General features: G+C 31.4%; 1 protein-coding gene across 1 annotated transcript; it reads left to right on the top strand.

Moving 5' to 3' along the window:
* The first annotated feature begins 5,052 nt into the window (after positions 1 to 5,052).
* LOC129899609 (transcription factor bHLH18-like) lies at positions 5,053 to 9,603 on the top strand. Its single transcript, XM_055974620.1, has 3 exons — positions 5,053 to 5,508; positions 8,927 to 9,301; positions 9,400 to 9,603. The coding sequence occupies exons 1-3, from the start codon at positions 5,053 to 5,055 to the stop codon at positions 9,469 to 9,471; spliced, it is 903 nt and encodes a 300-aa protein (XP_055830595.1). The 3' UTR covers positions 9,472 to 9,603.
* The last annotated feature ends 7,344 nt before the right edge of the window (positions 9,604 to 16,947 follow it).

Genomic DNA, 16,947 nt, shown 5'->3' with positions numbered 1-16,947 from the left:
CGAAGATTGTTCAAGGACACCACAAACACTTTTTTTTCGTTTCAATTTGTTTAGTACGATTTGATTTTCAATTTGCTTAGTATAAAATTTGATTCAACATAAAATTTATGAGAACTTCTAGTTAAATTTTTGTGTGATCGAAATATCGGTCTTGTGGATAATGAACCTATGGGCATACAACTTGGAGAAGGTGGAGAAAGAGTATGATAAAAATATTCTTGTACATTGTGAAAAGCTGTAATTAAAGTTAAAGATTTGGAAAAAAACATGGAAATTAAAAGGGAGTGGACAAGAAGTCAAGAACAATCTTACATTTAAATGTATAATAAATTATTAATTATTTTGTCTTATCCAAAACCTATAGGATCTTCAAAATATGTTTACTACTTATTTAACATCCATTACCTAGGATATATAGGTCTTCAAAACTTCTGTAAGAGAAACTGATATTAATTCATGGAAACCACGTTTAATTAGAGTGCATTTCAATGCTCAAATTATGGTACCCCTTTCGTTATTTTATTTATTTACTATATTAAAAATATTTTTTTATTTTTATTTGTCCACTTTTAAATATTATGAAAAAAAATAATTACTTTAAATTAACATTAATAATTTATTCCCCATATTATTTTTCAAGTCCATTAAGACTATACACTAATTAATATGAGTATTATCATAAATTATGTACTTTATTTGTTATTTTTAAAAAAGGAATGCAATAATCATTGTGGACAAATAAAAGTGAACGAGAGAAATAAATGTTATAATGGAGTTATATGTATCAAACAATAAGGGTGAAATTTTGTAGAAAAATCAAATAACAATTCCATCACGTCAAATTGGTTGTTGAATAAAATGAATTTTATCGTTAAGTAACAAAACATCTATGATCTACCAATATAATATAATACAATAAAATACAAATAATCAAAATAGGGATCGGAGTAGAACAGTTGATGTATGTGACTCCTCCAGGGCGGGACGATGAGAGCGAGCCAAGAAAAAGGATTGGCATATACTTCTAGACTGACACTGAAGAGGGGTGCACATAATACTTCAGCTAAATCTTTTATTGAAATGAAAAAAGAAAGTTAAAGAATTTTATAAAAAATAACATAAATTCACGTGACACAGACGCTTTTAAACTCTATGATGAACGAGATCAACTCTTATTCAACTAGCAAAAACCAAGTAATGAAAATGCAAATTTTGGTCAAGTTTTCAATTTAGAAATTAAAGTACTATGGAGATGTTTGGAGGCTAAAGGTGTACCTGTAGCGTACATAAGGGTGATCAAGGACATGTACGAGGGTGCCAAAACCAGGGTAAGGACAGTAGGAGGGGATTCAGAACACTTTTCAGTTGTGATGGGGTTGCATCAAGGATCAGCTCTTAGTCCGTTTGTATTTGCCTTGGTGATGGATGTATTGACGCGACAAATTCAAGGTGAGGTGCCATGGTGTATGCTTTTTGCGGACGACATAATCCTCATCGATGAGACTCATAGCGGAGTTAACGCTAAGCTGGAAGATTGGAGACGCACCTTGGAGTCTAAAGGGTTTAAGTTGAGTAGGACCAAGACAAAGTACCTAAAATGCCAATTCAGTGAGACTCCTCAAGAGGTTGGCGCGGAAGTTAAGCTCGGGGACCAAGCCATCCATAAGAGAAGTAGTTTTAAGTACCTTGGTTCTATCATGCAAGGCAGCGGGGAGATCGACGAGGATGTCACACATCGTATTGGGGCAGGATGGATGAAATGGAGGCTCGCCTCCGGTGTGTTATGTGACAAGAAGGTGCCACCACGACTTAAGGGCAAGTTCTACAAAGTGGTGGTTAGACCAACTATATTATATGGGGCGGAGTGTTGGCCAGTTAAGGTCTCACACGTGCAAAAGATGAAAGTTGCCGAGATGAGAATGTTGAGATGGATGTGTGGGCATACCAGGAGCGACAGAATTAGAAATGAGGCTATTCGAGACAAGGAAGGAGTGGCCCCGATGGAAGACAAAATGCGTGAAACGCGACTGAGATGGTTTGGGCATGTGAAGATGAGAGTCTTAGAGGCACCAGTGCGGAGATGTGAGAGGTTGACCATGGATGGTTTCAGAAGAGGTAGGGGTAGGCCGAAGAAATATTGGGGAGAGGTGATTAGACAGGACATGGCACATTTACGACTTACCGAGGACATGACCTTAGATAGGAGGGTGTGGAGGACACATATCAGGGTAGAAGGCTAGTACATAGTGGCATTATCCCCCCTTATCCGTAGGCGTATTAACGCACTATGATTTCTTGTACTCTGATTTATGTTATTTATGTTATGTATGTTATGTTATCTTATGTTATTTATGTTATTTATGCTATTATTTGACGATATCTACTGTTTTTTGGTGCTTTGACTATACTATTGTTTGGAACTCTTCCGTTATCTACTTTCCTACTATTAATATTCTTGTCTGACCTTTTTTCCTATGCTTCTATTGAGCCGAGGGTCTTTCAGTAACAGTCGTCCTACATTGGTAGGAGTCAGGTCTGCGTACACTTTACCCTCCCCAGACCCACGATGTGGGATTTCACTGGGTTGTTGTTGTTGTTGTATAGCATTAAATTATAAATTGGAGGTACTTAATATTTAAATTAGATGCAACTATTCAAGAACGCGTTATCTAAAATACTTAAAAGATTGCAAAGATCAGATTCTCGTAATAGAAGAATGCAAATTTTGTATATCCTTTAATATTTTTTCTAATAATTAAGATATAAGAAATTAATATGAAAATAGAAAAAATTGCTGCAATGAATAAGAAAATAATTAAGGTTTGAGATTGCGTCTCTATCCTATATATTGGTTAAGATTGATTCCAAATCTATTTTGAAGAATTTGAGTTGTATCAAATAAATGGCAGCCGGGTGCACTAAGCTATAGTTATATATGGGGTCCGAAAAAGTATTGAACTATAAGAAGTGTGTTGTACACGGTCTTACCCTGTATTTTTATAAGAAACTATTTCCACATTTCAATTAAAGTAAAAAAAACGTATTTACATTATCGCATAATTTAACCTATTATAACATGCCAATAATTAATAATTTTATCAGGTCATGATTTTTTTTATTCAGGTCATGGGTTATTAATGCTTATAATAGAAGTAATTAGTTTATAAACGATTGTGTAAATATTTTTACACCATCGATTTATGCAATTTAAACTTATTTTGTAAAAGATAAAAATTGTACTTCATTTGGTATTATAGAAGAGGGTTTACAGGAAATTAAAAGGAAAAAGAAAGAAGATAATTAAATTGCTTAATTAGTTCTTAATATCAACAAATTATATATCAGAATTTTCTAGTCAAAAGGAGTTGTTAATTAGAAGGATAATTAAAGGACATGATTCCATACTGAAATGAAATGATAATCCAAGAAATGACATTAATAAATGAGATATGTATCCTGTGGAAGATCATCACAACTATATTCAGCTAAAAAAACATATATTAAACAAACCCATTAAATCTTAAAAACATAAAAAATCTTGGAAAAAATCCGACAAGTTACCAACATCCAGATACTGTATATCTACGTATCTATTTAATCTGATTGAGCAACTGAATCTGTTTTTATCAAATAGAGCTGTTGCGAATTCTTAAGAGAGAGAAAAATTAGGTATAATATATGATCGTGCTCTTTAATTGATTCTAGCTGATATTTACCTTCTTTAATTTTGAGTGTACATAAGTAGATACTTAAATTTATATAAAATTAAATAAGTAAGACACATACGTCGAACATGACATCTCGCATGAAATACACTCAATCTGCTTTGTAATATGTCATGTAGGACACATATTATACTGAGACACGTATATCTACTTGTTCAACTATATTACTTATATATATTCAAAATTGAAAGGGATAGAAGTACAAACTTAAACGTGTTAAAAGGGCATAAATGTCAGGTGGCAACTTTGGGCAGCTTAAGAAATAGTGTCTCTTGAAATCAGAAGTTTATTATAAAAGAAAAAAAATACAGGAACATGGGCAATTGCCTGGGACTGGGAGGGTTAAAAATTGTTAATATTAGAAACAACATAAACTGAAATCATATCGACTATTCTCAATTGTACAAAGAGTTTACTGTTACAAATGTTCCGACATATGAAAATTAGATTAGCTAAAGGTAAATGTGTCTTAAAGAGAAAAATAGGTTGAACCAAGAACGTGCATTTCAATTTTCAGTATTATGCCTTCACTTAATTAAGGTATGTTCAGTATAAATAAATGTTTTTTAAATTTTTTTTCTTGTCCAGTCAAAAAAATTGAAAAATAGTTTTTTCTATAAAATTTTAATAATGTGGAAAATGAATTCTCTGCTGAAAACAGAAAACAGAAAACACGAATATTTGAACATCTTACTTCTTCTCCATGTCCCTACTTTCACATGTACTTCTCGTAATATTTATTTAGATTATATTAAATTATTTTTAGATAGTATTTTTTGCATATAAACCAAACGCGAATAAATAAATAAAAATAATAAAATAATTTATAATCAAATAAATATTTATAATTTTTTTATAATTATAAATTTTAATTATTTTTAAAATTTTATATAAATTAAATAACATCACATAAATTTAAACGAAAAAATATTAATTATATACGATATTATGGGGGAATGGGAAATGACACCAAGAATGACGTAACCAAATATTCAACTCACGATAGGTACAGTACTGATATTGTTGGCTCATATCTTTAATTTATAAAATAATTTATACACTAAAAACAAACAAAATAAAATAAATGCCCTCGCCTTTCATCACCTCAACTCTCTCTTTCTAATCAAAGCATGTTAAGCATGGGAAACTTCTAGTTGTCATATATAATAAGGACTACTAAAATATGTACTAATTATAAAATGTAGAAAATAATAATCCCACGACTTTCATAACAAAGACTACTACTCACACGTGATTTTCTTAGTCCACTATATAATAAGACAAGGGAAAAAAATTGTATAGCTAAAAATTTCAAATTTGTTAAGCCATGGAAAATGCAAGGTTTAATAATGATAACAACACAGATATTGGTGAAGAAGCACCATTTGAATTTAAGAATTTACTTTCTGAAATGTTTACATCTTTCCCTAATCATCAAAATCCCACAGCCGCTTCCAATTCATTAGAAAATATTCCTAAAATTGGATTTTCCTGTTCCTCTCCTTCTTCTAATTCGTCGTCTTCATCACATAATATTATTTCTTTTGGGAATAATAATATTCCAGCTGATTCTTATTTTTTAGAGGATAATGAATTAGATTATGATATGATAACGGAAAAAGTGATGATGAGCAGCAGCATATCTAATTCATCAGTGGCAGCTAAGAGGATATGTAGAACTCCTTTGCAATCTCAAGATCATCTTTTGGCTGAAAGGAAACGTCGAGAAAGATTTTCCCAACTTTTTGCTCTTTTGGCCAAAGCTATACCTGCTCTCAAGAAGGTATTTCGTAATTTCTCATTATAATTTTTCTTTTTTTTTTTTAAAAAAAAAAGAGTTTCTCATATGATTTGGGGTGTTATATATCATAAGGTAATTACAAAAAGGTGAACTTGATCTTATCTCTAAATATAATACAAAAATAAAACTTTTATCCTAAAAAAAAAGGTAAGAAAAAGTTAACATAGACATTCCAACCCTCGCAAAAGAACTATTAACAAAAAAATTGTCTTATCATATCATATTTGAGTCTTATAGAAGACATTTGACTCATTATTAGTACTTACTGCAAGCTAAGGTTTAAAGTGGTTAATCCTATGTGGTACTTCTTCAATGGATTTGTTGGAACATGTAAATCTATGATAAATATGTAACCGACAACCTACAAATGTTTCTCGTTGCGAAAGATTGAATATACTGATTAATTGATTGAAGCGTGAGTGAAATTACTGATCCTTGTTATATTGAACCAATCCTTATATCACATTCTTTTTTCTTCTTTTTTTCCATTACAACAATAATAACAACCGAGTGAAATTCCATAACGTGGGGTCTGGGAGGGTAAAGTGTACGCAGACCTTACTCCTACCAAGGTAGGACGACTGTTTTCGAGAGACCCTTAGCTCAAAAGAAGCATAAAAAGAGGTCAGATAAGGCTAAGAAGTTCAAAGCGTTATGAGAAAGCAAATAACGAATAACGCAAATAACGAAAGCGACACAGATAAAATAGAGTAATCAAAGTACAAAAAGTAATAGAAAGATAATAATAGAAGTCAGAGCACAAGAAGTTATAGTGCGCTAATGCGCCTACTAATACGGAAAAATAACGAGACTATGTACTAGCCTTCTACCCTAATATGGGTCCTCCACACCCTCCTATCTAAGGTCATGTCCTCGGTAAGCTGTAACTGCGTCATGTCCTGTCTAATCACCTCTCCCCAATATTTCTTCGGCCTACCCCTACCTCTTCTGAAACCATCTATGGCTAACCTCTCACACCTCTGCACTGGGGCATCTGTGTCTCTCCTCTTCACATGACCAAACCTTCTCGGTCGCATTTCCCGCATCTTGTCTTCTATCGAGGTCACTCCTTCCTTGTCCCGAATAGCCTCATTTCTAATCCTGTCGCTCTTGGTATGCCCACACATCTATCTCAACATTCTCATTTCGGCTACTTTCATCTTTTGAACGTGATAGACCTTAACTGGCCAACACTCCGCCCCATATAACATAGCCGATCTAACCACCACTTTGTAGAACTTGCCCTTAAGTTGTAGTGGCATCTTCTTGTCACATAGCACACCGGAAGTGAGCCTCCATTTCATCCACCCTGCCCCAATACGATGTGTGACATCATCATCAATCTCCCCGCTGCCTTGCATGATAGACCCAAGGTACTTGAAACTACTTTTCTTTTGGATGGCCTGGTTACCAAGCCTAACTTCCGCGCCAACCTCCTGAGGTATCTCACTGAACTTGCACTCTAAGTACTCTGTCTTGGTCCTACTCAGCTTAAACCCTTTAGACTCCAAGGTATGTCTCCAATCCTCTAGCTTTGCGTTAACTCTGCTACGAGTCTCATCGATCAGGACTATGTCATCCGCAAAAGGCATACACCATGGCACCTCACCTTGAATTTGTCGCGTCATCCATCCATCACCAAAGCAAATAAAAACGGACTAAAGGTTGATCCTTGATGAAACCCCATCACAACTGGAAAGTGCTCTGAGTCCCCTCCTACTGTCCTTACCTTGGTTTTGGCACCCTCATACATGTCCTTGATCACCCTAATGTACGCCACAGGTACACCTTTAGCCTCCCAATATCTCCATAGTATCTTTTGTGGAACTTTATTGTAAGCCTTTTCTAAATCGACGAATACCATATGTAAGTCCCTCTTCCTCTTCCTATATTGCTCCACCAGTCTTCTCATAAGATGGATGGCTTCTGTAGTTGGCGTCTCGGCATAAATTCGAACTGGTTCTCTGAAATAGACATGCCTCTCCTAACCTTCATCTCCACCACTCTTTTCCACACTTTCATAGTACGGCTTAGAAGCTTGATACCTCTATAGTTGTTGCAGCTCTGGATATCCCCCTTGTTTTTGTATAGAGGGATCATTACGCTCGACCTCCATTCTTCGGGCATCATTGCTATTTTAAAAATGACATTAAATAACCTAGTCAGCCACTCCAAACCTACCGAGCTCGCGCTATTTCAAAAATTTCCCAGGCTTGATGTGAGGGGTTAGGCTTGACCCCTACCATGTCTATTCATCCACAAAAAAGTGTACAAAGTTAGAAGAGGCATGAAATAAATCTCTAACATATATAGAATATATATTTATTTTTTTACCAAAAACCATTCACACAGGAATGTTCACCTCCCTGTGATGGGGGGTTTGGCAAGACCCTTACTATATCTCTCTCACTTTAAATAAAAAAAATACATAAGTTGGAGGAGGACATCAAACCTTACCTCCTTTTTCTTCTTAAAATACAAAAAATATCTTAATAAAGTTTATGAACAAAAAAGGATCTTAAGACAATAACCTTTCATGTGATGCATCTAAATAGAACACCTAGAATGTAACACACAGAAGAAACAAGAGAAGAAACGAATTATGGAGGATCGTAATATCAGTAAGAGGCCTTTTTTGGTCTTCTCCCGAAGGAAGGAAATTGAAGTTTATTCATTCTTAAAGAGCCCCTGACCTTAGCCGGAAGTTTAGACTCATGGAAGTAAATGATTGGCTCCTGTATAGTAGTAGCGTGCTTAGCAAGAGCATCTGCAACTTCATTTCCTTCCCTATAACAATTCTTTACTATTATGTTTCTTTGAACAATCCTATTCTTAATGTCTTCAATGATGTTGTGGATTCTCCAAGGTGGTTTAGAACTCCCATTAAACATTCAGACCACAATTTGAGAATTCAATTCCACCTCCAAAGCTTCAAATTGTTGATCGAGACACCAAGAGATACCAATCAAAGCTACTTGAGCTTTACTATAATTGTTAGTGTAGAATTGAGTAGGGTACGAGAAAGCCATAATCATGTCCCCAATTCTATTTCTAACAATTCCTCCAGCTCCGGCCTTATTTTGTTTTTTCAAAGTTATTGCATTAGAACGGGATTACCCAATGCACTTGAAGATGAGAATACCAATTGCGTATTTCCCCTCGGGTTCCAAATATATATATATTTATATATATATATATATATATATCATTATGGCAGTGATCATACTGTTAATTAATAATAATGGACTTGTAATGCTTTAACTATGTCGTCGTAAATTGAAATTAAAAGTGCTGCACATGAATTGAGACAGTCAAGATAATTAGTTGTTTTCTTCCATCTCTAGCTATGAGCTGGCTAGCCTAACATGAAATATGTATGTATAATTGTTTGATGATGCAGTTGGACAAAGCTTCAATTCTTGAAGATGCTATAAAGTACATAGGAGAACTTCAAGAACGTGTTAGTACTTTAGAGGAAGCAGTTGGGACAATAAAGAGTAGTAGAAACTTGATTGAAACAAGTGATCATGCCACATTAATACACAAACAATATTCTCATGTTGAATCCAAAAGGCATGATGAGAATATTGATGATATAAAGGTTCAAATTCTAGAGAGAAATGTACTCATAGGAATCCATTGCAATAAGCAAATGAGGAGCATCTTCTCAATAATTGCAGGAATAATGGAAAACCTACATCTTACTATTCACCACATTCGAGTTACACCAATATCCAATCACACATCTCTTCAGTATATCTCCATTCTTGCTGAGGTAATTTATAACTTTTGTGTTGTCATGATTAATCATCAAATCTACGTCTTACTTTCCTAATGAATCTTTCCATAACATTATATTCATTGTAATTGCAGATTGATGAGAATGTTGATATTAAAGTGGAGGATGTTGAAAAGGCGTTTGCATTACATCTTCTAACCACATAAGACTAAATTCGACTTTACTCCAATTTGATGTTAAACGAATCCTTTAATTGAATTCATGCTTTAATTTGAACTATATATCAATATGGACAACAACGCATGTACTGCTGGAACTACATAATATTTTTCTTTTGAGCCAAGAATCGTTTGTTGTATTATCGACATTTTGTTACCAATGACGAAATTCTTTTTTTTTTTGGAGCAATTATTCATTTATTTGTTCATGGGTCGAGCTTTTGAGACCAATATTATTTGCAAGAATGAAGGAAAAACATTTTATTTAAGAACTCAAAATTTCTTGAATCTTACTTCAAGATTTATATATTTATTTGTATTCTGTATTTTTTGTGTATTTCTGTGTATTGAAAATAACCTAACAACATCCTTATTTATAATAGTAAAAAATCAAATTAAACTATGACTAGAAAATCTATTCCTATATAAACTAGGACAAACAAATTCTAACTAGACATGAATTAAATAAATACCAAAAATAACAAATCCAAAACAACTTAGGATTCCTACTCCAAATAATATGAATTTTTCATATTTACCCGATTGTCCCATTTTTGTGTTTGATGGCAAAAATAATTTTGAGAGTTGAAGAATTTTTCCAGTATTGTTGGATTATGGTCCATTATTGATAATGGGTTCAAGGAAGCCCCCCCCCCCCCCCCCCCGAAGAAATAACATTAACTAGTAAAGAAGCTACACAATTAGAGAACAATAGACAATTGGAGTATAAAGCGTGCTTCTACCTTTACAGCCAGGTAGAATTGCATGTATATAATAAATATTTGCATGAAAGATCAACAAAGAAGGCTTGGACAATTTTATTAAAAGCACATTAACGTGTTACAGACGTGAAGAGAGAAAAACTTCAAGAGCTTTGGAGACAGTTTGAGTTGGCTCAAATGAAACCAACAGAATCAATCAAAGATTTTTTTTACGAGAATTAAAGAAATTGTTGATGGTCTAAGGATCAATCGAGAAGCATTAGAAGAAGTTAAAGTTATTGAAAAGATATTAAATTCTCTAAGTTTAGAGTTTCAAACAAAAAAGACAGATAACGAGTCTACTCATAATCTGAATACCTTGAGACTTGGTGATCTAGAAGATGAATTAATGATATATGAGATGTATATTAATTAATAAACAGATGTGATAATGGAGGAGGCATTGCAAAGAAATGATGATTAACCAAAAGAAAAAGAAGAGTCATCAAATTTGTCAAAAATAAATAAAAAATCATCAAATTTGACAGAAGTATATGAAGAAGATCAAAATTTAAAAATTATGAAAAAAATAAGTGAAGGTAGAGATAATTTTTACTGTGGTATAGATATCTTTAATTGCAAAGAGTACTCCAATAATAGTCAATCTAATAAGCCAATAATTTTTGGAATGACTAAAAAGGATAATTTGATTGAAACTGATGCTCTTTTGATATATGCTAATGATTTAAGCCATGAGACATGTAATAGACATGATTGGTCTATATAAGGTGAAGAGCTATTGAAAAAGAAATAGAAATATTCACTGTTATCTCATAAGAAAAATTGTTTGAAGCTTTTGAAGATAAAGCTAGTAAAAAAGAAGCAAAAGTGCTCACCAAAAGCAAGTTTTTGATGATCTACCCAAAATTGAAGCAGAAATAATTGAAACTCTGGATCCGCAATTCAAGTGTATGAATAAGGATACTGAAGATACAATCATTTTTAAGCCATTGTTCAAAATTGTAGGCTTTGGAGAGCATGGAAAATTATTTGTTGACATTACTACTCTATCACATATAGAAAGAAAAATTAAAGACGAATGAACACGCAAAATCAAATACATTCCAATTGGATAAGTAGATGATTTTAACGCAAGATAGTTATTCAAGAGTACAAGAAAAGAAAAAAACATGATGATATTATAAAAATATTTCATATGAAAAAAGTCAAATTGACTTTGGTCCTATTGAAGAGAGATTGAAGTTTACTAAAGATAAGACACGCGATTTTGTTGATGCTACATATTTTAGAAAATTGATAGGCAGTCTAAGATACTTGACTTCTACAAGCTCTAATATTACTTATGGAATTGGATTAATTAGCAGATTTATGGAATATACGTGTCAATCTCACTTGCAAGCAGCGAAGAAAATTTTGAGATATATTCAAGGTACATACTGTGATGGCATATTTTATTGTAAGACTAATGATAATAATCTTGTTGGATTCACTGATAGTGATTGAGCTGGTGATATGATGGAATGAAAAAGTACTTCTGGCTATACATTTTATTTGGGATCTAGCGTATTTTCTTGATCTTCAAAGAAGAAACAAGTTGTTGCTTTGTCAACTGCTGAAGCAGAATACATAGCTGCAACAAATAGTGCTACACAAGCATTATGGTTAAGAAGGATGCTTGAATTTCTTCAACACAAGCAAGATAGTCCTACAAAGATATTTTGTGATAGCAAGTATGCAATTGAGTTAACAAAGAATTCAATTTTTCATGGCCATAACAAACACATTGACATCAAATGACACTTTATTCGTGATTTGGTTCAAGATAAAGAGATAGTGATTGAATATTGTAAGACTAAAGAATAAGTTGCTGATATTTTCACAAAGCCATTAAAATTGGAGTTGTTCATAAAGTTGAAGAAGATGCTAGGCATGGTCTCATTCAAAGATCTTGGTTTAAGGGAGGCTATGTTCGAAATAAACCAAGAGCAGGAATCCTAAGTTGTTTAAGATTAGTTATTTGATATTTATTTAATTCATGTCTAGTTAGAATTTATTTGTTCTAGTTCATATAGGAATAGATTATCTAGTCCTAATTTAATTTGGTTTGTTAGTATTATAAATAGAGTTTCCTTATTATATATTTTCAATATAGTTAGATACAAGAGTTTTGAGTTATTAAGTAAAGTCTCATATCTCTTTTTTTTAGCTTAATAAATTTTCTCTATATAAGCATTGTTAGATCTTTCACTTGGACATTTTATTTCCTTCAAATTGGAAAGACTTACAAAAATATTGCAGAGTTAACGAAGTGCAAGCAAACATGGCACAAGAGGAAGAAACTTTTCTCTAATTAAAAGTTGGAGAAAATTAAAAAAAAAAGAGTTGGTGGGAAAAGTTTCTCCAACTCTCGTTGATGCCCTTCCCACCAACTCCTTTTTAAAAAAAAAATTCTCCAACTTTTAATTAGAGAAAAATTTCCTCCTCTTGTGTCATGTTTGCTTGCACTTATTTAACTCTGCAATATTTTTGTAAGTTCTTCCTCCTAGCATGATATTTTCATGCATATATCATTTTTTCGACGTTTGTCATCATGATCATTGGCCAGACGGATGGCATATATGGGTCATAGCCGTTCACTGGCAGTGGAAAGTCTTTAATTCTTTGTCAGGATCGTAGAAGCCCTGATACCAATTTGAAAGGAAAATATTTTATTTAAGAACTCAAAATTTCTTAAATCTTACTTTAAGATCTATATATTTCTTTGTATTCTTTATTTTCTGTATTTATCTTGTGTATTTCTGTGTATTGAAAATAATCTAGCAATATCTCTATTTATAATAGTAAGAAATTAAACTAAACTAGGACTAGAAAACTTATTCCTATATAAACTAGGACAAACAAATCCTAACTAGACATAAATTAAATAAATATCAAAAATAACAAATCCTAAGCAACTTAGGATTTCTACTTCAATTTTGAATTATTATTCCAACAAAAAATAATCAATACATGTGACGATTCTGATTCAACTGTTAATATTTTATCTGTTTCATTGTTTTGCCCTGATTCCTCTGGGTCACCTACCAATATTATTTGCAAGAATTAATCAATACATGTGACGATCCAAGTCCAACTATATCAAGGTCACGTCAACACTTTGGATCTCATGTTTTTATAGCCCAAAAGACACATCTATAATTGAATCCTAGACAAGTTTTGAAATCTGTTCATGCAGTTTGGATCACTTTTGGTTTTGCCCAGAAAAAGGAAACAACCACAATTGAATTAAAAAAACAAATCAAACTTCTTCTTCTTCTTTTTCAAAAAAGAACAAAAAGCGTCATTCAACTTTTCAAAAATTGCATCAATTATGTGATTTGACCTGTCTGATGAGTGATGACAATACTTTTTAAAATCAGGAGCAAAAATATGCATAAACTATATAAACAAAGTTTTATCAGCAGTGGGGTGGCCACATTTAGTGATTGTCGAACACTTTTAGTCAAAAAAATTATACTTCTGTATAAAATTTATACAAAGTATATAGAAATAAAAATTATTTTACATATATATATATTAAATCTTGAATATTCTTAATGAAATTTTTGACTTTTTAGGACAGGATCCAAAAATATAAACAATAGATTCATCAAAAACAAATTCTAGTTTACATCCCCAAAAACCTGTGTCCTGTTTCACCAAGCACAATGAATATTATAGTACGAATTTAATACGTTTTTTCTATATTTAATTGACCACGTTATAACTCCTATTTATCCACGTGCTCAAAATGAATTGCCTTAGTGGGTCGCAGTCTCGATAAGTACAAAAAATATTATACTACTACTAAGCTAAATAATGTCTCGGGAAAAAGAACTATTTCAGTGTGTTAAATAACCTGAATACAACATGGTAAGATTTATAGAGATCCACATTACTCAAAACACAAATCTAATAATAACAGAAAAGTATGCGGTTTTGTCGGACCCTCATGTGTTAGGGTAAAAATAACAAGACATCACAAGTTAATAATTGCAAAACGTGAATGTTAACAAATCATATAACAAAGAAAAGTATACCAAAGACATGACATGCATAATATTTTGATATGATTTTGTAGCCTTCTACAAATTTATTTTTAATTTTCTGCGCTTTTTTAGATTTTTATTTTAATTTACGCATAAAATATCTTTATTTTTTGATAACTATATGCAAATCTCGTAGTCATAAGAATTAATTACATTCTATCCCTACTCTTTTTCAACTTATAAAAATCTCTTAAAATTTAAGAATTTCGGATACATCACTCAACGTCTCGATATATTACGTCCTAATTTCGGATAAATCATTCAACGTCTCGATACATTGTGTCCCAATTTCGAATACATCACTCAGCGTTTCGATACATCTCGCCACGATTTTGAATACACCACTCAACGTCTCGATACATTACCTTAGTTGATACAAGACACACATGTCCCGATACATCACGTAAGAGTGATATATTCGAGAATGGGAATGAGTAGGGATTTTTTTAATTTTTCAAATGGTAGAAAATTTTAGAAGATATTGTAAAATAACTTATGTATTTAAATAATTTTTCCTTATTTTTATGCAAAAAAGCATAAGAGATCTGAAATGACTATTTTATTTTATTTGTAAAGTCCATAAGAGATCATTCCCACGATCGAGAAATAACCTTTCCCTAAACATGATTCTTTGTAACTATATTGTGAATGTTATTGTATTTATTTAGTTTTTGTCTCAGAAGGATTAAAAAATCCTCAATTATTAGAAATGCAAAAAAAAATCAAGAAAAGGACAAATATGGAAGTCATTTTTCACCCAAAAAAAATAAAAAGAAATTCAAACAAATTACGATAAAATCCACATAATAATGTAAAAAAAATCAGGGAAAAACCCTAACATAATATTGTGTTTGAATTGTCTAATTTTGAAAAGGATGGAGAGAACGTAATATGTATTTTCTAAGAATGAAAAGGTAATTAAGATAAAATTCTGTTTTATTTAATTATTTTCTTCTAAACTACTTTATTTCAAAGACAAATTATACATGTATATGTAAACTAAGCATTAATTTTGTGAAAGATAATTTAATCGAGTGTGTATGTCTTAACTAAGCAAGTTCACCATCTAGACAATTTGAGCTTCTAGACGCAACGACTTGTAACATGGTCCATCTCTTTCTTCTTCTTCATTCCAATTTGGATTATTATGAACATGAATACGAGAAATTATAACTTCAATATTTTGAATAAGTTCTAATTAGTGATCATTCAGTAGTAATTTGATGAAGTGGAACAAATATTACTGCCTGAAAATTATATATTTTTACTTATCCATAATATTAAAAACAGATGTTCATGATTTTAACTCGTCAATTTTAGAATATTAATAGATAAATATATTTTTTCTATGTTTTACCTTCAATATTAATTACTTATTCTCTAAAGCATTTTTCAAAACCTAAGATTATATACATCAATTAATTCGAATATATATTATGATAAAATACTTATATTAATCATTATTTCCTAGAGAATGTGAAAAGTTTAAAGTGGACAAGTAAAATTAAACGGAAGGATCGGAGTAATTATTACTTAAGTTCTAGTTGGTATTTCGTTCATCGCTTGATCACTAGCTAGATGATCATATTCTCTCTGTTTCAATTTATATGGCTTAATTCAAAGCATGAGGAACGTGATACATAATCTTGATATTTTTTTTGAAGTAAAATTTACATAATTAAAATTATATAGAAGATAAGTTATAATAATTAATAATTTAAAATTTAATAAAATTATAATCAAAGAAATATGTTTTGACTCTTCAAATGGTAATTAAGACACATAAATTAAAACAGATGAACTATACCCCACCCCCACCTCGTGCTCCTCTTCTCCTAACCCCCTTGACTAAATTAGATTCGTCATTTTCCGTCGCATGTTTTATTTTGTAAATTTAATTTGAGATGAATCTCTATAAAGATGATAATTAAATACATGTTCAACCTTACCAATAAATTAAATACACCAACCTAAAATGGCATTTTACGTACGTTGCAAAAGTTCAACTTCAAATAAAAAAATGAAACTTGGAACTATTCCTTCAGTATGTTACATTATATGAGATTTAGAAAAAGATATGATCTTATCTTAAGCAAATTTGTTTAAGAAGTTGAATCCTAACTAATTATTTCAAAAATTAGGTAATAACTCCAATTAAAGGAAGAGCTTATGGTATGAAATTGCTCTGCTCGAAAGTATTTTACCTTCAAATTAAAGTGAAATTTGACATAAATATCCAGATTGGGCAACCGAAAGGAAAAGCTTATGAATATAAGTTACCCTACTTTATTTTATTTTGTTTTGTATAATGTAAAGAAAAGGTAAAGTATTAATTCTTTTTTATTGTTTGCATAATTAAACAAGCATAAAGTTTGTTTTCCTATAGAAGAAAAGACCAAAAATAAAAAAGGAAAGAAAGAATGAAAAAAACAATGTATTCATTTCAATTTGTTTGTTATATTTTTTTTAGTCTATTTCAAAATAAATGCCTTTTTTTTTAGTAATATTTTATTTTTAACTTTTCATTATGTCATGTTTAAAACTACAAGATGAAATGATATTTTAATACATACCATATATATTTAATTTAAGACTATACAATTCAAAAATCTATTTTTTTTTATATATCAAGTCAAAACTAAATAAATAAATTA

Source organism: Solanum dulcamara, chromosome 8 (genome assembly GCF_947179165.1).
Source record: "Solanum dulcamara chromosome 8, daSolDulc1.2, whole genome shotgun sequence".
Classification (NCBI taxonomy): Eukaryota; Viridiplantae; Streptophyta; class Magnoliopsida; order Solanales; family Solanaceae; genus Solanum; species Solanum dulcamara.
Note: the sequence above shows the minus strand (reverse complement) of the source record. Positions and strands in the feature narration are given on the sequence as shown.